This window comes from Lagopus leucura, unplaced genomic scaffold, assembly GCF_019238085.1.
Source record: "Lagopus leucura isolate 7727_CA_CO unplaced genomic scaffold, USGS_WTPT01 Super-Scaffold_100110, whole genome shotgun sequence".
NCBI lineage: Eukaryota > Metazoa > Chordata > Aves > Galliformes > Phasianidae > Lagopus > Lagopus leucura.
In genome coordinates this window covers 199,199-222,699 of record NW_024962326.1, presented here as the reverse complement: position 1 = coordinate 222,699, position 23,501 = coordinate 199,199, and the positions used below count along the sequence as shown (strand labels likewise).

General features: G+C 49.5%; 2 protein-coding genes across 2 annotated transcripts; both read left to right on the top strand.

Moving 5' to 3' along the window:
* The first annotated feature begins 2,863 nt into the window (after positions 1-2,863).
* Positions 2,864-6,573, top strand: LOC122189015 (keratin, type II cytoskeletal 5-like). The gene is made up of 9 exons (XM_042887785.1): positions 2,864-3,059; positions 3,340-3,554; positions 3,852-3,912; positions 4,021-4,116; positions 4,383-4,547; positions 5,402-5,532; positions 5,724-5,936; positions 6,079-6,113; positions 6,218-6,573. Exons 1-9 carry the CDS (start codon positions 2,883-2,885, stop codon positions 6,424-6,426), a joined length of 1,302 nt encoding a protein of 433 aa, XP_042743719.1. The 5' UTR covers positions 2,864-2,882; the 3' UTR covers positions 6,427-6,573.
* Positions 6,574-17,319: 10,746 nt separating this feature from the next.
* On the top strand, positions 17,320-20,576 carry LOC122189001 (keratin, type II cytoskeletal cochleal-like). The gene is made up of 9 exons (XM_042887762.1): positions 17,320-17,748; positions 18,074-18,282; positions 18,662-18,722; positions 19,003-19,098; positions 19,320-19,484; positions 19,610-19,735; positions 19,852-20,072; positions 20,313-20,347; positions 20,428-20,576. The coding sequence occupies exons 1-9, from the start codon at positions 17,320-17,322 to the stop codon at positions 20,574-20,576; spliced, it is 1,491 nt and encodes a 496-aa protein (XP_042743696.1).
* Positions 20,577-23,501: the final 2,925 nt, after the last annotated feature.

Here is a 23,501-nt window from a genome sequence, read left to right as displayed (position 1 = left end):
CATTATCAGGCTGAAAGCTCCAAAGTAGTGACAGTTGCTGGAAGACAAGTGGGAAAGATACAGGGTTTTCAAAAATGTCCCCATTGCCTTTGTACATAAGGTCAGGAAATGGGTATAGCCACACTCTTGGGAAAATACTCCAAGAGTTGGGTTCATAGAGGAGAAAAGGCCCCTGAGTGGCAGAATATATTTAGGTTTTTCTTCAAAATCAGCACTTTCCCATGCTTTTCTGGGATGCTCTGAACTCTTTCTGCTCCTCTCCACATCCCACAGGGAACCTCCCCTGCAGTGAGTTGCCAACAGGGTTGCAGCTCTGCTGCATCTCTGTGCTCCTCCTCCTCCATCTCTCCCTGCTGAGGGCTCCTGGGATCCCCCATCCAGTATCCCAGCCAGTGCTGTGGGTTGCAACTCCCAGCCACCAGGACGCAGCAGTGCACGTAGCCACAGGCACAGCAGTGGTTGCATCACACCTGGGTCATAGCACTGAGATTACAAAGCTCTTCAACGAGCATGGGAAAGGCTGAGGTCAGAATTCCTTCTCCCCAGGCATTGCTTTTTATCAAGATAGCAAGAATTAAGCGAAGTTTCTCATCACACAACATGCAGTTGTCCTGCTGCAGAGCACGGTCTGCTCTCCATGCACAAATACAGATGTAGAGCAGGACAGCCCTCAATTAACACTGGCACAGCCCAGAGACTCGAATTTGCAACGTGTGGAGGAAACTGTGACTCCAAACACCCATCACTGAGTGCTGCCTGTGATGGAGTTCTGCAGAGAGTCGAGACCAGTGCCTTAGGATTGGGTACTGAAGCTCTTCTTTGAGGGATGAGCTGCCTTGAAATCTGCTGCATGCTGTAGCTCACAGGTGACAAAACACTGCCAGGACAGTTACTTTATCTTCCTTGCAGGGTGTGTGATGGAAATAGTAGGAAAGCAAGGAGAGAATAGAAGGGGTCAAAGGGGAGGAGAGGAAGGGGGAAAAGAGAAGGGAAAAAGCAGGGGAAAGGAGGGGAAGGGGGAGGGGGGAAGAAGGAGAAGAGAGAGGAGATAAAAAGGAGGAAAAAGAATGGGAAAAGGTGGGAAAGAAGGGGAAAAGGGTGAAAAGAAGAGGAAAAGAAGAAAAAGGAGAGGAAAAAGAGGAAAAAAGAAGGGGAAAGGAAGGGAGAAAGAAGGAGAGAAGAGGAAAGAAGAAAGGGAAAAGGCAGAAAAAAGAAGGGGAAGTGATAGAAAAAGAAAGAGAGAATGGGGAAAAAAAAATAAGAGGAAAAGGGGAAAAAAATAAGAAGAAAGGGGAGAAAAAGGGGAAATGGGAGAAGAAAAGAAGGGAAGAGTATGGCTGAAAAACAGAGATGATGAGCATCTGCAAATCATCCCCAGGGACATTCTGGCCAAAAGCACTTGAGTTATTTCTGGCCCTGGAAATTGCTGGGCACAAAGAGCAGACACCAGGAGTGGCCTTGGAGCATCTCCAGGACAGGTTTCCACGCACACAGTGCTACAGTGCAGGGCACAGAGGACAGCGTGGATTGTTGAAAAAGTGCATTATTGGCATTTCCTGGGAACTCTGACAAATTGGAGTGGAGGGAGTTGGCTGAGAACAATGCCACAAAAGCAGATCCCCGGCACTGAATTTCCTGGTGACTAAGAGTTATCGAAAGGGGAAGAGAAGAGATGTGGGGAGGAGAGCCTGGGAACAGGCTGGGTAAGGGCACGGTCACTCATCAGTTAGGCTCAGCATCTGTGAGGTGAAGCTGTGCAGAATCACCAGCTCAGGCTGTGCCGTCACTGCCGGCAGGAGCTCCCTCCCAGCTCACGCCGTAATATTTCATCATTTGTTGTCAGTCTGAATCAGCATGATTTGCAGATTCATTTCACAGAAAGAAAAGGTCTGAAGGTATTGTTCACTAAGCAACTTGCATGTCCTGCCATTCTCCACATGGTTTTCCAAAGCTGATGGTCCAAGATTTCCATCAGTGCCCACTGACACATTGGCTTTGTCCACCACCTCTTTCTTCCTTTCTCCTATCATCTCAAGTTAAATGCCACATTCAGGCATGAGAAGAAAAGCCCAGAATACCCAACAAGTTGAGACCCGAGGTGCTGATGCTGATGGCTTTACTCAGAATCTCAGCAGCAGGAAAACACAGATCCACAATCAGAGATTTCCCACCCTTCGCAGAGAGCTGCAAAGTGAAAAAATGCGCTTTGACGCAAGGGAGTGACTGATTCACCCATGAAATAGAGATGAGCGAGCGCTTGCCCAACGCGGACAATGCGCTGCAGAAAGGAGTGGGGAAGGGGTGGCTGTGAGCAGCCTTTGGTGTTTTTACAGATATTTCAACAGCCAGACCATGACTGTCCCAAAAAATGCAACAGCTGCAACTTTGCGGGTGACTGGCATCGCGGCGAGGCGTGCCAAGCCTGGTTAATCAGTCTGGTGAGCAGCACACCAAACCCACCCCCAGCTCGTAAGGGGATAAAAGGGCCAACCCCAGGCCAGGGAGCACAACCTCATCTCGCTGCACTCCTCCACATCCTCGCTGCTTTGCTCCTCCAATCTCTCCCGTTGGCTGCGATGTCTCGTCAGTGCACCGTGAGGAACCAGGGCCGGACTGGCTTCAGTGCTGCGTCTGCCTTCATCCCAAGTGCCTGTAGCACCGGGTTTGTCTCGCGCTCCATAGCTCAAGGTGGAAGCTGCGGCACTGCTGTGGGGTATGGAGGATTTGGAGGAGGTTTTGGGAGCAGAAGCCTCTACAGCGTTGGTGGATGCAAGAGGATCTCTATGGCTGGAAGGGGCAGTGGATTCTATGGACCTGCAGGGTTTGGTGCTGGCACTGGGTTCTCCTGTGGGTTTGGTGGTGCTTTTGGGTTTGGTGGGGGCATGGGTGGCCCTGGATTCCCTGCTGTCCCCACTGGAGGCATCCAGGAGGTCTCCATCAACCAGAGCCTTCTGAAGCCCCTCAACCTGGCGATCGATCCCAGCATCCAGAGCATCCGTAAGGAAGAGAAGGAACAGATCCAAACCCTCAACAACAAATTTGCCTCCTTCATTGACAAGGTGAGTCATGAGATTTCTGGGCTGTGCCATGCTGATTCTTTAGTGGAGAAGCACAAAGAAGGGCAAGTTGTATTAGCCGTGCTGCTTTTGATGCAAAGCCATTTCTATCAGCAGCAGCCAGGGAATAAAACCCGAGGATTGTTTGGTTTGAGACCATTCTTTCATCCCACATAATGAGAGCAGCAGAGGGGAAATGGTGCTTTGGGATGTAGGGAAGCAGAGATAGGGAAAACCATCCTAAAGTCAAGCTACTTCTGAAGTTGCTGCTTTCTCATTCCAGGTCCGGTTCCTTGAGCAAGAAAACAAAGTCCTGGAGACCAAGTGGGCCCTTCTGCAAGAACAGGGGCACAAAACAGTCAGAAACAACGTTGAGCCCCTCTTTGAGGCTTACATCAACAACCTCAGGAGGCAGCTGAGCAACTTGCTGGCTGACAAGGAGAATCTGGGTGGGGAGCTGAGCAAGGTGCAGAGTCTGGCTGAGGACTTCAAGAGCAAGTAAGTCTTTGTTTGGGGTCTGCTTGGTGAGTAGGCTGGGCAGGGCTCCATTGCACCTGTGCAGTCCAACAAGGAAGAAAGGCCTTTTAAAATTATTCTTATTTTTCTGATATAAATGCCCAGGGTTAAGTTTGCATACGTGACGCACACAGCCCCATGGCAGAAACTCAGAGGCAGAAAGCTATAGGGCTAGGAGACCAAAGTACCAAGCTGTTCCTCTAAAGAAAGTTGAGCCAGGTCCTACAAACACAAAACTTCTGCATAAGCCCATAACAACCCTCCATGTCCATCCCGCAGATATGAAGAGGAGATCAACAAGCGCACAGCTGCCGAGAATGAGTTTGTGGTTCTGAAGAAGGTGGGTGCATGCATGCTGCACCTCCCACTGCTGCTCAGCTGCTGCAAGAAACACTGCAGCTTCTCCTCTGGAAACAGCTCCATTCCTGTGCTGTGCTTCTTCCCCTAGGAGGTGGATTCTACCTATATGACCAAGACAGAGCTGCAAGCCAGGCGAGATGCCCTCCTGGAGGAGATAGACTTCCTCAGAGCCCTCTATGAAGCTGTAAGCACCTTCCCAGGACCTTCATGTCCTGCCCATTTTCTAACACCTTTGCTTCCTTTTCCTACCTCTGTAGCTCGGGATGGATTATTTTCCACTCTGTTGTACTACGTACCTCCACACTTATTCCATCTCACCTGCTGTAGTAGCCCTTCCTAGAAGATTCATGGAAGAAAAATCACTTTGTAAACACAGCTCTGTCCTTCGTTGGGGCCTGGAATAAGAGATGTGCCCTGTAGTGACTCACGCAACCCCCACTGCTTTGGCAGGAGCTGTCTCAGCTGCAGAGCCAGATCTCCGACACCTCCGTCATCCTGACCATGGACAACAACCGCAGGCTGGACATGGACAGCATCATTGCTGAGGTGAAGGCGCAGTATGAGGACATCGCCAAGCGCAGCCGGGAGGAGGCTGAGTCCTGGTACCAGTCCAGGGTGAGTGCCCAGGATGGGTTCTGCAAAGGGTAAACCATGCTGCCTCCCCCAGCTCTCCAACAGTAGGTTCTACTGGGACTTTTACAGCAGAGGATGCCTTTAGATTTAACAAACCCATAAAGCTCTAAGTGCTGGTTTGGGATTGAAAAGAGACACACACCTCCGAGCTGAAATACTACTTTATCTGATAGTGACAGGACAAGGGAAATTGGATTTAAGATAAAAGGGGGAAAGTGAGGTTTAAGATAAAAGGGTGAAAGTGGGAAGGAAATTCTTTACTCAAAAGATGGTGAGACCCTAGCACTGCTGCCCTGAGATGTGTGGGTGCCCCATGACTGGAGGTGCTCAAGTCCATGGATGGGGCCCTGGTCTGATGGAGGGGAGGGAGCAGCCCAGGGCAGGGGTGGGGTTTGGGGGGGTCCTTAGAGCCATGGGGTCCAACCCAAGCCATGCTATGATTACATGGCTCTATATGATCTTCAAGGAGTCTTCCAACCCAACCATTCAATGGTTCTGTGATCTTTTAGGACCCCTCCAACTCAACCATCCTATGGTTTGATGACCTTGATGGACTCTTCCAACCCAAATGTCTTATGGTTCTATGATCTTTTAGGACCATACTGTCCAATCCAATCATCCTATGGTTCCATGATCTGGAAGGTCCCTTCCAACCCAAACATCCCATGGTTCTATGACCTTGAAGGACCCTTCCAACCCAAACATCCCATGGTTCTATGACCTTGAAGGACCCTTCCAACCCAAACATCCCATGATTCTATGATATGATACTCACATGCTGCTTTAACCTCTACAATGCTGGATTCTGCCCTGACCTCTGCTCCTCTCCCTGGCAGTATGAAGAGCTGCAGGCTACTGCAGGCAGGCACGGGGACGACCTCCGCAGCACCAAGCAGGAGATCTCTGAGCTCAACCGCCACGTCCAGCGGCTGCGGGCTGAGATTGACAGCGTGAAGAAACAGGTACAGTTCTAATGCAAAGACTCCATCAAGTCCAGCAAAAAACTATAAATGCACCTCAGTGTTGTGCTGGATTGAGAATTAATTAATTCAAAGCTTTCTGCACCTATGGCCATGCATCCTGGCTGTAGGGTGAAACAAACTGCTCTATGCTCTAGATGGGGAATTCAGCCACTGTTTTTCCTTCCCAGTGTGCCAGCTTGCAGACAGCCATCGCAGATGCTGAGCAGCGTGGGGAGCTGGCCCTGAAGGATGCCAGGGACAAACTGGCTGAGCTGGAGGCAGCCCTGCAGCAAGCAAAGGCAGACCTGGCCAGGCAGCTGCGCGAGTACCAGGAGCTGATGAACGTCAAGCTGGCCCTGGACATTGAGATTGCAACCTACAGGAAGCTGCTGGAGGGCGAGGAGTGCAGGTGGGTGAAATCAAGCTGTGCAGTTGCAAGATCTGCATCTTCCCCCAGCAATATTTTACATATGTTCTGTTGGCTTTTCAAGCACATCTTGTTCATGGTTTCCCCTTAAATGCTTTAAATGTCTTCTTTTGCTCAATTCCAGGCTCTCTGGAGAAGGTGCTGGTGCAGTGAATATCTGTAAGTACTTTCCAAAGGCAGTTTTGTGACTTTTCCATCTGTCTGCCAGCTGCTCTGTCCAACTGTTTGTGGGTGCCTCTGACAAGTGTGTTCTTTTCTTGCAGCTGTGACCAGAACTGCTGTAGGGTCGGGATACGGAAGTGGGAGCTGCCAGAGCTTCAGAGGCAGCAGTGGGGCTGGAGCTGGGCTCTGTGCTGGAGGAATGGGCTTCAGCTCTGGAAGTGGACAAGGCACAGCTGGGTCATGTGTGGTCGGTGGAAGCAGCTCCAGCATGCAGTACATCAGCAGCTCTTCGACCAAGAGATGCTACTGAAGTCCAGCAGCTGCGTGCCACTCTTTCCCTCATGTTGTGTGCAGTCCTTACCCCATTACTTGCAAAAGGTTTGGAATTCCAAGTTGTCTGCCCTTATTTATGCAAATGCCTTGCTCCTGTTTGTTCTTACATGCTCCGAAAGCCTCACCTCCCAGTGTTTGTCTAATAAAAGGCATATGAAATTCATTCCGTTGCATTCTCCTTTTAATTTCAATGACTTTACACAGCCATGGTGGCACTATCATCTCTTTAGCAGAAGGTGAACACAAGTCACACACATAACAGTTGTGATCTCTCCTTCCATGGCAGTCACTTACGTTCAGCAGGGAACAAGGACTGGGGATGCCCCATTCCCATTTGTGCAGCAAGATTTTTTGGCATCAGCTTCCAAGGGAAAGGGAAATTTCTAACTCTTGCCTCCATACACCAGAGAAAACATTCCTCTGTCCTAATTTATGTCATCCCTCTATCCTAATTTCTGTTGTGGCATCTCACCAGTGTCATGCCAGCTTGATCACCCCCAAAACCCTGTAATTTTTCAGGTTTCTATGTGATGACTCATGCAGGGACATAATTCAGTTTTCCCAAGAAGTTCAGCCCATGTGTTCTGTACATGCAATAGCTGCAGGGATTAATAAAATGCTGTCATTGGTACCACCATAATTAGAAACTGCAAAAACTCAAAAGCCCCAAACAACCTTTTAGGGAAGAGCCACTGGAGGCAACCGTGACTCACTGATCAACTCCTGGCCAAGAGAAAGTGATAGAAAACCCAGTTTCTCATTAATCCTCCAGATGTGAGCACAACAGTGCTCTACCACAAGGAAATGGCCCATTCTCTAATGCCTGCCATTCCATCTTTGGCATTTCTGGACATGATTTCACTGACACTCACAGAACAGAATTTGGCTTGCTGGAGGCCATGCAAACACTATCCAGCAGCAAAAAGGCACCTACAGCCAGCATGCCTTTTAAATGTAGATACCTCAGCATCCAGCATTATGGCCAAGCAAAGCACCCAGGCTTCTCCTGTAGCAAGCAGAAGGGCAGAAGTGCCTCCCAAACTATCCCCTTCATCACAAGAAGTCATGCTTGCAAAGAAGAGGATCAAACCATCACCTCCAGCTGCCCCTTGCCTCGACCACATGTTACTCCTGGGAGTAAAGCCAGGTTTCCCTTAGCAAAGCCATCAAATTGGTGTTTTCAACATCTTTACATATTTTCCCAGCAGACATCAGCACCCTGAAAAATACAGGCTGGAAAGTTTGGGTAGTTCTATGAGCCTTGAGGTTGCCAACATGGTACACCAGAGAGTTGGGTGATTAATGAGCTGGAAATGTGGCCAGGTGCGGCGCTGAGAGCTGATACACTTTGTGTGGCACTGAGCTACATGGGTTAGTGGGCATAGTGCTGATGGCTTGATGGTTGGACTTGATGATCTTAGTGGTCTTTTCCAGCCTTAATGATTCCATGATTTCACCACCCAGCCTTTTGCACAAGCCCAGAACACAGAAGGATTTAAGGCAGGGATCACTTCAGAGCCAAACCTGGAGATCGTTGTCCCTCTGCCATCTCATCCCTCTGCAGCCACACTGAAGTCAGCCAGCCAAGGTCAGGACCACTGAGGGGTTTGGTGCCGTTTCCGCACTGTGCCCATTGCTCAAGGCATCTTCAGCTCCATCTCCACGTCCCACAGCAATGGGGGAAGTGTGGGATGGATCTGCAGTGGATTTGGCTGCAGGAGCCTGCCCAGCCCAAGGGGAAGCAAGCAAGAGGATTTCCAGGAGCAGAGGGCACTGCGCTGCCAGGTCAGGGTGCAACCATAGTGTGAGTGATGGAGGGTTTGGGTTTGGAAGATGTGGCCCCGCAGGTATTCAAAGGATTGTGGTCAACCCAAACCTCCTGGTCAGTATTAACTTGCAGATCAGCCCCAGTGCAGTGAGTGCGCTGGGAGAAGAAGGATCAGATCAAAGCCCTCACCAGCAGATTTGCCTCCTTCATTAGCAAGGTGAGGCTCATTTCATTCATCCATCCTGGCATAGTTGTCATTATCTGTAGAGGGGGATCAGGACTGCTCTCCATGTCAGACATTCACTTCCGAATCCCTGATAAAGAGGTCAGGACCTTAGTAAGTAGGGCTGGATAAGGAACACACTATTTCTCCAGATTTCTTTGCAACTGAACACTGCTCCTCCTATCCAAACTTACAGAATCATAGAATCATAGAATCACCAAGGTTGGAAAAGACCTAAAAGATCACCCAGTCCAACCGTTCACCTATTCCCAATAGCTCCTACTAAACCATGTCCCTCAACACAACATCCAGTCTTTCCTTGAACACCCCCAGGGTCGTGATTCCACCACCTCCCTGGGCATCCATTCCAGTGCCTGACCACCCTTTCTGAAAAGTAATACTTCCTCATGTCCAGCCTGAATCTCCCCTGCCGTAGCTTGAAACCATTCCCCCTGGTCCTATCACTAATGACACGAGAGAAGAGGCCGACCCCCAGCTCACTACAACCTCCCTTCAGGAAGTTATAGAGAGCAATAAGGTCTCCCCTGAGCCTCCTCTTCTCCAGGCTGAACATTCCCAGCTCCTTCAGCCTTTCCTCATCAGCCCTGTGTTCCAGACCCCTCACCAGCTTTGTTGCCCTCCTTTGAACACGTTCCAGGGCCTCAATATCTTTCTTGCAGTGAGGGGCCCAAAACTGGACACAGTACTCGAGGTGCGGCCTCACCAGTGCTGAATATAGGGGAACAATCACTTCTCTGCTCCTGCTTGCAACACTGTTTCTGATGCAAGCCAGGATGCCATTGGCCTTCTTGGCCACCTGGGCACACTGTCGGCTCATGTTCAGCCGAGCATCAATCAATACCCCCAGGTCCATTTCCTCTACGCAGTCCTCCAGCCACACCGCCCCAAGCCTGTAGCGTCGCCTGGGGTTGTTGTGGCCGAAGTGCAGGACCCGGCATTTGGCCTTGTTGAAACTCATCCCATTGGCTCCAGCCCAGCTCTCCAGCCTGTCCAGATCCCTCTGTAGGGCCTCGCTACCCCCAGGCAGATCCACACTTCCAGCCAATTTGGTGTCATCTGCGAATTTACTGAGGGTGCACTTGATGCCCTCATCCAGGTCATCAATAAAGATATTGAAGAGGACAGGCCCCAGCACCGACCCCTGGGGAACACCACTCACGACCGGTCGCCAGCTGGATTTGACTCCATTCACCACCACTCTCTGTGCCCGGCCCTCCAGCCAGCTCCTCACCCAGCCAAGAGTGTACCCATCCAAGCCTCTGGCTGCCAGCTTCTGCAGGAGAATGCTGTGGGAGACAGTGCCAAAGGCTTTGCTGAAGTCTAGGTAGACCACATCAACAGCCTTTCCTTCATCCACCAGATGGGTCACTAGATCATAGAAGGAGATCAGGTTGGTCAAACAGGACCTGCCCTTCATGAACCCATGCTGCTAGGCCTGATCCCCCGCTCACCCTGCACATGCCGCATGATCTCCCTCAAGACGATCTGCTCCATAACCTTCCCTGGCACCGAGGTCAGGCTGACAGGCCTGTAGTTCCCCGGATCCTCCTTACGACCTTTCTTATAAATGGGAGTCACGTTGGCAAGCCTCCAGTCTTCTGGGACCTCACCAGTCAACAAGGAGCGCTGACAGATGATGGAAAGCGGCTCGGCTGTCACCTCCGCCAGTTCCCTCAGCACTCTCGGGTGGATCTCATCTGGCCCCATCGACTTGTGACAGTCCAGCTGGAGCAGTAGGTCTCTGACTGTTTCTTTCAGAGTCACAGGGGGGTTAGTGTGCTCCCCAACCGAGATTACCAGGTCAGAGAGAGGAGTATCCTGAGGATAACTGGTCTGACTTTTAAAGACAGACGTAAAGAAGGCATTCAGAACCTCCGCCTTTTCCTTATCCTCAGTGGTCACATTCCCAGCCTCATCCAGCAAAGAGTGGATATTCTCCTTTGTCCTCCTCTTACTGTTAATGTATTTATAAAAGAGTTTCTTATTCCTTTTCACACCAGCGGCTAGGTTAAATTCAAGCTGGGCTTTTGCCTTTCTGATTTCACCTCTACACATCCTAACAACTTCCCTGTATTCATTTTGAGTGGCCTGTCCCTCTTTCCACAGGCGGTAGATTCTCTTTTTCTCCCGGAGCCTCAGGAATAGCTCCCTATTCATCCACGCCGGTCTTCTTCCCCGCCGGCTCATTTTGCAGCTCAGGGGGACTGCCTGCTCCTGCGCCCTTAAGACTTCCTTCTTGAAGAGCAACCAGCTCTCTTGGACCCCTTTGCTCGCAAAGACTGAATGCCAGGGGATTCCCCCTATTAGTCCCCTGAACAATTCAAAGTCCGCCCTCCTGAAGTCCAAGGTAGCAGTATTACTATTCCCCCTCCAGGCTCCACCATGAATCACGAAGTCTATCATTTCATGATCACTCTGTCCAAGACAGCCTCCAACCTCCACATCTCCCACCAAACCTTCCCTGTTTGTGAACAGCAGGTCTAGTGGGGCAGTTCCTCTCGTGGGCTCTCTGACCAGCTGTATCAGGAAGTTGTCCTCTACGCATTCCAGAAACCTCCTAGACTGCTTCCTCTGTGCTGTGCTGTACTCCCAGCATAACTTCTCTACCAATGAGCCATCACTGATGCTGAAGGCCACATGGGATAGTGCAGACCATGCACAAGGCAAACATGTCAAGATCATGTAAACAACACACAACAGAAGGAAAGAACCCCATCCACTATTTTCTCCATTCTGTCTTCTTTTTAGAAGAGTTTAATATGCAAGGCAACCCAGAACTGTGAGACCTCAGCAAGGACTAACCTGGCCCTGCATTCTTCAGCTGCTGTATAAATAGCAGCACTCTGTATGACATCTACCTTTTTATTATTATTATTATTATTTCTACTGCTTTTTTTTTTAAACTAGGAGCACACTGACCACTTCTTACTGATGTGGGTTCCTTTCCAGGAGAGAAAATTTGCCAAAAAAACAAGGATTAATTTTAAGAGCGAACTTAAGTGCTCCTTTCTCTCTCTAAAATAATAGCACCCCTCGCTCCTGATGGTTGGATTCCAGCACTGCTGGAAGCCAGGAGGTAATTTCCACCCCATGGAAAGTCTCTGAAGGTTTCAGCTCAGCTCATTAACTCTTTAGGAGGAGCTGCTCCTTCTCATCCACTCCATGCACTTTGGAAAAACTTCTGTCAAGCCTCAGAGTCTGCTACCATACCCCCGGGGGATGTACTGCGTAATGGATTTTAGTAAGTAAGGAGCTTAAATAGTTGGTGTGGAACCAGAAAAACAAGAGAGGAGAGTAAGGAGCAACTCAGCACCCTCTGCTCTGCCCTTCTGGGGCGGGAGATCATGGTCTGACACCTCTGCCACCTTCAGCAGCAGGACAGGTGAAGACATTTTAGGACAGGATACATCTCTTTCTCCATTAGCTTCAGCAGGAAGCCCCAAATCCTCCGTTTGCAGGAAGATGAATGGGGGTGAATCCTGGCTGTAAGCCCAACCCCACCAGTCAAATTGGAGGCAGTAACATCAGCAGGGTTAAAAACACAAGGAAATCAACCCTGGTTCAGTGCCATTGTCCTTAGCTCCCCCCAGCCTTTGTGTGGAAGAGGGAGAGAGGCAAAAAAGAGTTCAGTTTGGATTCTTCTATTTGTACACATTAAACAACGCTTCTTCCTACAGCCCGGTGCCCTACAAACATCAAATGATTGGTTCTGCTTCTCTCTTTCATGGTCACTATAAAAAAGGGAGGTTTGCAAATGCAATTGTTATGGGGCCAAGGATTCCCTTCCATTCAAATTAGAAACACAGCCCAGAACCCAGTGACAGATATGTGCTTAAAGGCAGCTCAAGTTGCTCTTCAGCAAAGAAGAAGAGTGGGATATTACCAGATACCCCAAGCTCATGAATGTGATTTAAAATGACCATTTGGGGATGGTTGTGCAGCAAAAGCCCATTTTGGGGGGAGAAAAGAGGGTGAAAGCTCTGCTCCTCATTCCGGAGTTTCCAGCAAGGCCATCTTTCGTGCATTGCCTACTCCTCCCTCCACCTTCGCTCCCCTTCAAGGCAGCCACGATGGCTTTGCCAACCCCACCTAAAGCAGGAGGAGTTTCAGCTCCTGCTCTGCTGGGATCCTCAGGAGCAGGAGTAGATCCTCCACTGATTCTTCTGCCATGGAACTGGTGGCAGAGGGTGCCCAGGACTGAGGTGTGTCAGCAGCATGAGCCTAGGTGGCAATGCAGAGATATGGCCATGGCTCCTCTGGCACGGGGTTTGGCTATGGAGGCACTGGCTTTGGTTATGGGGTCCATGGACCCCAGGGGGTCTGCACATCCATTGCCCAGATCCCCATCAAGCTCAAGCTCCCCATCAAGCCCCAAGAAGCTCAGGATGGAGATGGAACCAGTTTTGCTACCTGCAGACAAGTTGGTTCTTTAAGCTTCATTTTTTTACATCCTTTGAATCCTAACCTGAAGCAGAATTACCCCTGCTTTATCCCATCTCAGTTATGAGTGACTTAGGGCTTTTCATATAACAGCAGAGACATTTTTCAGAACAGCCTTCTCACAAGGAGATGTCACTTGACAGATTTCGGCTGTCTGCTTTCTGCATTCACCCACTACTATTCTGAACAATACCGATTTCATCTCTCAGTTTGCCACTTCTGGGACTGTAACTGTCCCCTTCTGTATCACAGGTAACAAATCTTTACACTTTGAATTTCAGGTCCCACTGCTGGAGCAGTGCAACAAGGGGCTGGAGACCACATGGGGATTTCTGTGGGAGCAGAGGTGTTACAACAGCAACGCTGAGCTAACATTGGGAACTTCTATTGCCAACTGGAAGAGGCAGCAGGATGTTCTGGGAAAGGAAAGAGCCAAGCTGGCAACAGAACTGAGCAATATGCAAGGGATCGTGAAAGACTGATAAATACAAGGAAAACGAAGTTCGTTTGAAAATAAAAGCTCCAAAGCTAGAGCTGGAATGGATCTGGTTCATTTTAAGTCGGCAGAGTTGCACAAGATGCAACGCCACCAGTGATGTCCACCTGTATGATTTGTGTTGGCAGCTGTGTCCATGCTGGGGTTGGGCATTTGGAGATGAGGCAAGAGGAAGAGATCAAATTCTTGCCTAGGTTGAATAAAGAGGAGCAAAATTATGTTTTCTCTTCTCCTCACAGGCAAGGAGAGGAAAGGTGTGCAGGAAAGGAGTGTGTTCTGCTCCAAGAGCTGAGGGCATTTCAGACCAACTCAAACGCTTCTTTGGTGTTCGGTAGGAACAGCAGTGAAAATTGCTGGAGAGACAGCAGTGAGAATGCATCTCGCTCTCCAGAGACTCTAGAGGGACCTGCAGGCCAACTTTAGGGAAGATTTAATTAAAAGAGTTGAATCCCACCTTCGTCTGTTGTTTGCAGCTCAATGTGGCCCTTTGGGACATTTGTGTACCCCAGCTTGTCAAACCCTTCTCTGCTCTGCCCAGCAGTGTTCCTCTTGTGCCTAAGAGGATGAGAGAGGAAATCCATTTAATAACACAGTAAAACTCTTGTCCTTGAAAGGAGCAGTGCTGGGAGCTGTAATCCTATTGCATGTGGCATTAAGCAGAATGCTCCTTCATTGCATAAACCCTTCTGATGTGCTTGGGGACACGGATAGTGTCTCCATGAGCAAAGCTGAGCTGGAAGCTGAGGTGGAGTCCCTCACCCATAGTCAGCCTCCAGAGGAGCCCATAAGCAGAATAACGACTTTACTCTTCCTCCAACTCATGCCTCTTGGGGAGGCCCACAGAGTTCAGCTCTTACAGCCCATCACTTAAGGTCAGGAAGATTTTTTGCGTTCCGTGCATACATCAGACCAGTCCTCCACATTTCAAAGGCACTACTGTTGCATTGCATGGGCAAGATCCTAAGGAATCTGTTTCTGCAATAGAAATGGACAATTGCTCACCTTGCTGCTGCTCCCAGGGAATCACTCGGATCCAGGCACCCACTGTGGGCAAATCTGTAGGAATTTTCAAATAATGTATGAAGACAAAGCCTGGAGATGAGTGGCAGCACTGCTGTCATCCAAAGCTTTTGGATGTCCAAAGCTTCTGGACACTGCTAAAAGAAGCTGGGCTGACAGAGTCTTACAACAACAAGGAACATTCACAGAAGGATTTATGCCCTACTTTTGCTTCTTCTGATTTCCCAAGTTGGGCTGAAGATGCTCTTTAAAGGTCTGTTGTCCCAGCCATGTGTTGTTTGGGACATTCTCTGCTAACACATAGCTGCTATGGTGTAAATGAGTCAGCTGTGACACCAGTGTTAAAGATCTCAGCCTTATAGCTTGAGACTGGGGACTGCAACCCCAGCACCCCACAGCAGTTCTCATCACTGACATCTGGTATTTATTTTCCTTGCGTTTTCTCTCTCCAGAGTATGAGGAACTGAGAGAAGCTGCTGGCAAACATAGCTTGCGTAACACAAAAACCCAAAATTACGGAGCTGAATTGGGTGATTCAGAGGCAACTGGAGAACTTGAAAACACCAAAGCCCAGGGAAGGATGACTCAAGTTCAGTAATGTGCCAGTGGTAATTCCCAGGCTGTGGATTTCCAACTCCTCCACGAGAGAAAGGGAGCAATTAAGGTCGTTTTGATCATAGAATCACAGAACCATTTGAGCTGGAAGGGACCTTTAAAGGCCATCCAGCCCAACTCCCCTGCAATGAACAGGGACATCCACGGGCTGATGAAACACACATCAGCTGCACTTGAACTTGCTGATAATCCAAAGTAGAGAGCAAAACGCTCTGTGGATGCTGGTCCAGCCTGCAGGAGGTTTACATGGGGGAATCAGCAATGCACCCAAGCCCATCAGCTCCTTTTACAGCCACCACCTCTGTAAGTGTAACCACAGGAGGCACCGGGGACAAGAGCACCATCACTGCAGATGCTGCTTGTACCACTGCACGGTGCTGCGAGTAGGAAAGAGCTCCAATATCCAAGGTGCATCCTCTACAGCCTCCTGCAGATCAAAATACTCAAAAAAAAAAAAAAAAAAAAAAAGGGGGGGGGGGGGGGGGGGGTGACTGCATGCCCCCCCCCCCACACACTTTTTCCATTTTCACCACTCACCCAAGCATACTACTCCAATCCTGCTCAAGACAATTGTCACTATTTGGTTTAACTGAGCTAGCTCAAAACATCTTGGTGGGTTTTCTTGGAGTCCAACATCATGCTCTGCTGCTTTGCCCCATTGAACCAGAGGATCGGAAGATTCATTCAGGGACCCCTCTCCTTTTGGGATAGGAACACTGCATAGCCACCCACCCCTTACAACCCTTCCCCTCAAATTTCTGTCCAAAAGTGCTGTACAGTCGCACTCAGTGTTACTTGCCTCAATAACATGAGAAAGTGTTTCGCAAAATGAAGGAAAAAATGGCATTTAGAGGATGTGGGAGGAAGAGATGCACTCACTGAGCCATGAAATGCAGCCAGAGCCCAAACTGGAACAAGGTGACCTGGCACAGGAGGATGAAGGACACTGTGGAATCACCAAATTTGCTCCATCCTCTCATGCACCATCCCTGGAAAGTCTTTGAGGGCCCTGGAGCCGAGGAGTCCAGTGAGGCTACTAATTTGGGCTTGCAATCAACCACTGAACAAGGAAGGGGAAAAATGCAGTAAACAAAACCCAGCCATTAGCTTGGAACTTCCACCCTGCCCCTAGAAAGCATGCTGCCCTCCCACACAGCGACGCGGGCTCCAATGCCGTTCCCATCTCTCCAAGCCGTGGACACACACATGTGAATATCAAAGGTGGGAGGAATGGAGCCCCGATGCCTCAGTGAGGGCACTCACCCAACGTGGGAGGCAAAGGAGTGAAGCCCCAGGCAACGAAGGAGCCTTAGAGCTGAGGGACAAGGAGACAGCATTTTTTTTTCGGAGAATTTGGCCAATTTGGAACATCCACAAGAGCCACCATGTTCCAAATGCAGGTCTCTGTTTCAACTGATACCCCACAAAATGTTACGATGGAAAACACTCTCACCAGTAATATACAGACAAAAACCCTTGACAAATAGACCTGGTCCCAGTGACGTTTGCCTTCAAAGATGTTGCCTTTCCATAGGCAAAGCCAACACGAAGCTGTCTTCTATCGCTAACCTGCACACAAGGCTTTATTTGCTAGCTCTCAATGAATTCACCTTTAGTACTGATGCTATTTATTGAACATCTGGTTGTGTCGTAGACTCATTCAGGTTGGAAAAGACCTCCAAGACCTCCCAGCCCAACCCCAACCCACACCACCATGCCCACTGACCATGTCCCCAAGTGCCACATCTCTATGGTTCTTGAACCCCTCCAGGGATGGTGACCCCCCCACCACCCTGGGCAGCCTGCGCCAATGCATCACCGCTCTTCCAGAGAAGAAATAATTCCTAATATCCAGCCACATTCTCCCTCAGAGCGCTTACTCACAAGCTGATGTAGCAGCAAAATGTAAAGCAAGGGAAGCACTTTGATAAGTGAGAACTTGACATCTTTATCCAACCCATAACAAGGCAAAATCTTTTACATTCCTGAAAACAAGGAGCACCAGCACAAGCCATGATTTTCACTGTGATTACACAAGACTTCAATATGACCCCACTGACTTAACAGCAGTCCTCCATTGCGTTATGGGGCAAATCTGCTTTCTCCATTGGTGAGCACAACGTATGCTAAGCAGCTCCTACTCTGCATCGTAAACATCTTGTGGAAGTTTCATGCAGCCTCGCCCCGTTTTCCACAAATAAAAGGAAGAAGGTGCTGCACAGGAGGCAGAGGGAACTGCACTGGGGCCCAGCACACCACCTGCACCCAGCCCTCCTCACCAGCAGCCATGTCCTGCTCCTATGGCACCAACGTTGCTCGCATTGGCAATTTCAGCTCATCCTCTCTTGCTCTTCCCAGGAGTGGGCAAAGCTTTGGTAGAGTCTTGTGTCGCCAACGTGGGTTGGGTTCCTTCAGCACCAGGAGCCTCAGCGGTGTAGCATCTTCCAGACCCAGAATAGACGTAGGAAGGTGTCCTCCTACAAGATGTGGATATGGTTTTGGTGCTGCTGGAGCTGGATTTGGCTGCAGAGGTGCTGGCTTTGGTTACAGGGTTGGTGGATCCTCTGGGCTGTGCACCATTGTACCCATCACTGTCAATGAGAAACTGCTACAACCACTCCAACTGGAGCTCGACCCCAACGTGCAGACCGTGAAGTACCAAGAAAAGGAGCAGATCAAGACCCTCAACAACAAATTTGCTTCTTTCATTGAAAAGGTGAGCAGAGAAACCCTCCCCAGCTCAAGGCCCTGGGAGATCTAGCACGGAAAGGGCAAGGAATCTGGGTTATACAGCTCTGTTTTAGACACTGAGGATAACTTTAGAATGTCAGTTGAGCACCAAGGTGTTCTTTTCTAGAAGTGTTATGAGTTTGATTTCCACAAGGCTTACCCACAAAAACCATATGCACAAAAGAACAGTAGAGTAGGAAACATTGCATTCAGGTGTACCAAGAGCTGCATTTTATGGCTGTTGCGTGGACATCACCTCTCACAACCACTTAACCCTCATCTCATTTCCTATTTTGCTCTCTGGGATTCAGGTGCGATTACTGGAGCAGCAGAACGAGGTGCTGGAGACCAAGTGGAACTTTCTGCAGGGTCAGAAACATTGCAGGAACACCATCGTGCCCATGTTGGAGGCTTGCATCGGGAACTTGAAGAAGCAGCTGGAAGCGCTGGGGTGCAACAGAGCCCAGTTAGAAACATGCCTGAAAGCAGCCCAAGAGGCTGTGGAAACCAACAAGAAAATGTAAGTGAGAACATTCTGATATAATAAATTGTCCCCAGAGAACAGGATCATAAAACCATGTCACAGTTTACAGTGGACCAAACAGAGGACACATCTCTTCTAGATTCTCTCATTCTTTCCTAACTCAAGGAATTAACACTTGCAGCAATTTCAAGTGTTCCTCTGTTCTCTGCTGCAAATATGTAAGAACACCAAAACCTCTGTGAAAGCAAGCGTGCTTTTCCATGGGCTATGAAACAGAACAAAACATCCCCAAATATCATCTGGGGAAAAGGGGGGAAAAAAAATAGGAGGGGTTCCATTTCTTGAAGTAAGCCTGCAGAATCCCAAAGAAAGATGTAATTGCGCTGAGCTTGAAGTCTCCCATTTTCCCACGCAGGTATGAGGACGAATGCAGCCAACGGAGCTGCACTGAGAAGGAGTTCATTGCCCTGAAGAAGGTGAGCAAAGGCCGTTTGAACCCTCTTGTTGTGTCCAGGTCTTTGGGGTGCATGCAGGCAGTGATTTCTTTCCCCCAAAGCATTGCACAGAACAAGTACCAGCAGGAGGTGGTGCTCAGGTGTGCTTGAACTCAGACCAGCAGTAGTTGTGCAAGTGGGAGCTGGCGTGCAGCCACGCTACCTGCACCCAGTCCCCCACCCCAACGGCAGCCCTGAGTCGGCTCTCACTAATCAGCTTCCACTAATCAGCTTCCTTCTTCTCTCCCCACTGCCACTTCAGGATGTGGACTGCTTTTTCTTAAGCAAAGCAGAGCTGGGGGCCAAGGTGGGAAGGATGGAAGGAGAGTTTGACTTCCTCAGGTTGCTCTATGAGGAGGTAAGCAGCTCCCCGTTGCTTCAGCTCTGCGATTCTCAGGCAGATCTGGGAGGTCTATCCTGAAGGACAGGGGAAGAATGGGTAATGTGGGGCAATGGTCAGCCCTTATGGTGAACGGGGAGCAAGAATCCACCTGTGTGGTCACTGAAAAGCGGGGAGCAAGAGTACGAATGGGGTTGGATGGGACCACAGCAGTGCCAGCATCTCATTGTCACCTCCAGGAGAGCCACCAGCTGCAGGTCCACATCTCAGACACGGCAGTGGTTGTGCAGATGGACAACAGCCGGGATCCTGATCTGGATGGCGTTGTTGCCAACATCAAGGCTCACTATGAGGACACTGCCTGCAGGAGCAGGGCAGAAACTGAAGCCTGGTGTAAAGGCAAGGTGAGAAAAGCAGCCAGGAGGAGGGTGTGGGTGCATCTTTCCTCTGAAAACCCAGAGTTACTCTGATTTAACTCAAAGCACGTGCTTTTGGGAATGCACAACCCACATCTTTGGGGCTTTTGCAGTTCGAGGAGCTGCGAGTTACTGCAGGCAGAAATGCTGATAGTCTGCAAGAGAAGAAAAGAGAGGCGGCCGAGCTGACACGGGTGGTCAAGAAACTGAGTGGAGAAGTCAGGAGTGCCAAGGAGCAGGTGAGTACCAGCAGGTCTGCTGGAACCATCAGGGCAGAGTGATGCTGAATTGTTGTTCCAAACATGTCACATTTACAAATACCAAGAGACGTTTAAGGCTGACCACATCTTTGTAGTGCTGCAAACTGGAAATGGCCATGGCTGATGCTGAGCAGCACAAGGAAACGTCCATCAAGGATGCAAAGAGCAAACTCACCAAGCTGCAGGCGGCTCTGCAGAAGGCGAAGCAGGACCTGGCCCGGCAGCTGTGGGAGTTCCAGGAGCTGATGAACATCAAGCTGGCTCTGGACATCGAGATCACAACCTACAGAAAGCTGCTGGAGGGTGAGGAGAGCAGGTGGGTGGCAGATACCAACACAAGACCCTTCAGATCCATGTGCCAGCATGGGAAAACCAACTGGGCAGTGCTTTTCAGAGCTGCCCTGTGGTAAATCCACCTCACAGATCAGCTCTTCCCATCAGTCCCACCACACCTCCATTGGTGCAAACAGAGGCTGTCCTGCTGCCTGCAAACGTTTAAGGCTCACAGGGCTCTGCATGTGAACACACATAACCAAGTGCAACCTTCCCTCTACAGGCTCTGTGCAGAAGGAGGCATCCCTGTCAACATCTGTAAGTTGGAGCATAAAACTTCTTCCAAGCTTGGGCATCTCCTGCCTTTTCTCCCAGCAATTCCCTAAGCTGAAACTCAGCTTTGCCTTCCACAGCTGTCTGCCATTCCCAAGGAGGTCTCGCCTACAGCCCAGAACCCAGCTTTGCTGGGTCGGCCAACGGAAGCTCACGCATTAGGAGTGGGAGCACCCACATGAAGGTTGTGTCCGTGGGCAAGTCAACTGTGTAAAGAGCTGCAGATGAATGGCAAGGCTGGAAACGAAGCACAATGCACACCCTTCTGCCTACACACAGCAAGAGCCTGGCTGCTGCAGGAGCACACGCACCCAGCTGCCCTACACTGCACACCTATTTTCCATGCAGAGGGATACAACAGGCAAAGAGGGGTATTTCTGTCGAAGAGATTTGCTGTTTCTGCTAGGGAATTCTAAGAGCAAACCCCAAAACTTCTTCACAATCCCCTTCTTACATGCAATTCACGTAAGAGGCCCTTGGTGTAATTCCTTCTCTTTCTGTTCCTACAGACTGAAGGATCAGGATGAGGTGTAGGGCAGAACAGTTGCCACCCATGAGCTTCTAATTAGGCCTTCATTCAGCCCTCTTGTGTTAGCAGCTCCCATACATAACCTATTGCTATAACCTAGTTATATCAGCCATCCTGATTTACAGATACACCTCTGCCACCAGCAGAACTCACCAAAAAATGCCTAGTTTCCCTACACATACCAATTTCACATCCCAAGGAGTGGATTTCAATGGCTGTTGCTGTTTGGAGGCAGTTTGCTTTTTATTTACATTACCTGTTTGGAAACCAATCCTTGACTTTCCCTTTTTCTTCAAGATTTGTAATGGTCCAGTTCATCTGATGCCATAAATACCATCTTAAATTAAGGATCTTGGGGCCTATGCCCACTGTCAAAAGTGACAGGGGCTGATCCATCAATAATCCTGGCCACAGGTCACAAAAGTCCTCTGCTGTCGTGCTCAAGGGATCCAGACCCAGCCTTAAACACCTGGCATCGGCATCAATCACCTTTTCAATTTGCCAGTACCTATTAAGCAGAGCTGCTGGTGTAAATGCATTTATACTATCTGAGGTCTGGGAAGGGGAGAGGATGCGGTGATTTATTTCTAATGACTTCACATTTTGTCCGCAATGCTTGTCAATGGCTTTCATCCCAGTTACAGTCTTGCATCTCCAATAAATCTTCAGAGCAATTCAGTTACCCAGTGACTTCTTTTTGGGGAGAAGGAGGGTTGGTTCTGTCTTTGCTCCAGGATCTCAAATGCCAACACTTACAGGGGTCTGACAGGCGGGTCCAAGCCCCACATCCCCTGACAAAGCCCTCCCATTAGTGCTCTCCCATATCCCTCAATCTACCGACATTCTGCGTGCAAGGAGCTTACAAACCTCCCTCCAAAGCACCAAACCTCTCTCCAAGGCACAGCTCTCTTCTTGCATGCATGGGGCAGGAGCCAACTCATGGGGTTACACATCTTTATTAAGGCAGGGTGGAGCTCCAAATAATTTTCCTCCCAGGAAAAAAAAGAAACCAAAACAAAACACCATTTAGAGGGCACTGACTAAGCAAAGATGCTCTCGCAGTTTGCATAAAGCTAACTGAAACTTCTCATTACCACCATCAATGCCTAAATCCCCTGAGAACAGCACTGACTGCCCCAACTTGCCCAGGATCTCTTTGCATCCTGATGGCAGGAGCTGCTGGGTGGTTTGGGGCCAATTTGTCCTCTCTTTGCTCTGGTACCAGCTCTCAGTCCACACTATACTGCAAACACTCCAGCACCAGAGCATCCTCTTCCCCCAGTAGAGCCTGGGGAACCTCTTTTCCTCTTCACCAGATGGAAGGTTGGCTTTAGAACCTCATCAAGCCAATTAGGCTCCCCTGGTGCATCCCATCTTCCCAAGAGATGTGCTTCCACCTTGCTCTTCTGTGCCTGGTAGAGCTCAGACCCAGCCCAACCCATAATAAACACAAGCTGACAACCTCAGTCAAGCCCAGAGCAGGATTTTGGCCTTTGTAGCTGGTGAAAAACTGATGGAAAACACAAAACAAATGCAATTGGAATGCAGGGGAGTTGCAGAAAGCCCCAGCACCCAAAGCTTTCCTCCCAGTCATTGTTGCCCCCAAGTCCTCACTGCTCTTCTGCCTCAATTTCCCCATAGAGAATAACAGAACTTACCTCCTTTGTAAAACCCTCTGCTGCCTGGGGACAGCATGCATCTCCAAAGCTCTCAGTGCCATTGTTACAGCAACACACATCCACAGCCACATCCTGGTTGCTGCTGGAAAGAGAGCATCAGAGGAGGGGAGAAACAGAAGGGCTGAGAGCAAGCAGAGCAGCAGAAACACTCAAAGGAGCACTGGCTTAGAGAATCAGATAAATTGCATTATAAAATATACTTAAATATTATAAATGCACATAAATGTTAATGCATTTTATCCCACAGAAAGCAGGAGGAAGAGGTTGAAGCACCCTGAGCTGCAGCAGATAGCCTGGATGTACATTGCACAGACACCAGCAAAGCTGGAAGAAGGAAAAAAACCATTTCGCTGCTTTATGTTCAGAAAGCAGCCAGATTTTATTGTATTCCAGTTGGTAGGGAAAAAAGCAAACCCTACTGACCATGAAATCAGCTGGAAGTCTTTAAGATGTGTAAGGCATTTGCATGGAGCATCCTGTCCAGCCATTAATGTGCTGGCATGGGGGCAGAGGCATTGATGTCTGATTTTAAGAGCAGCAAAGGGCTTTGAGCTGTACTGTGGGAGGCTGTAATTAATCACACAGCTGTGTGCAGAGAGATGGATGTGATCCTGCGTTGTATCCCTGCCCTGATCACAATGGCAGGGACAAACAGGCTGGGAGGGGAAACTTGGCATCACCCTTCCCCAGGGGGTGAACGAAGAGGTGCCTCTCTTTGGATCAGAGGACTCACACATCCAAAGAGGGATTCCCTCTGCAATTCTTTTGCTCCCTGTTGGGCTCCATCTTCCCCTTGACTCCTCTCTTTGCAGAACTCAACAGCCTGCAGTGCTCCATGTCCTCTGAGTCCCAGTTCACAGCTCCTCCAGGACCTATAGCAGCTGCTGGGGCCACTCCAGCACTCGCACCAGGCATGTTCCCAGCTCTCAGC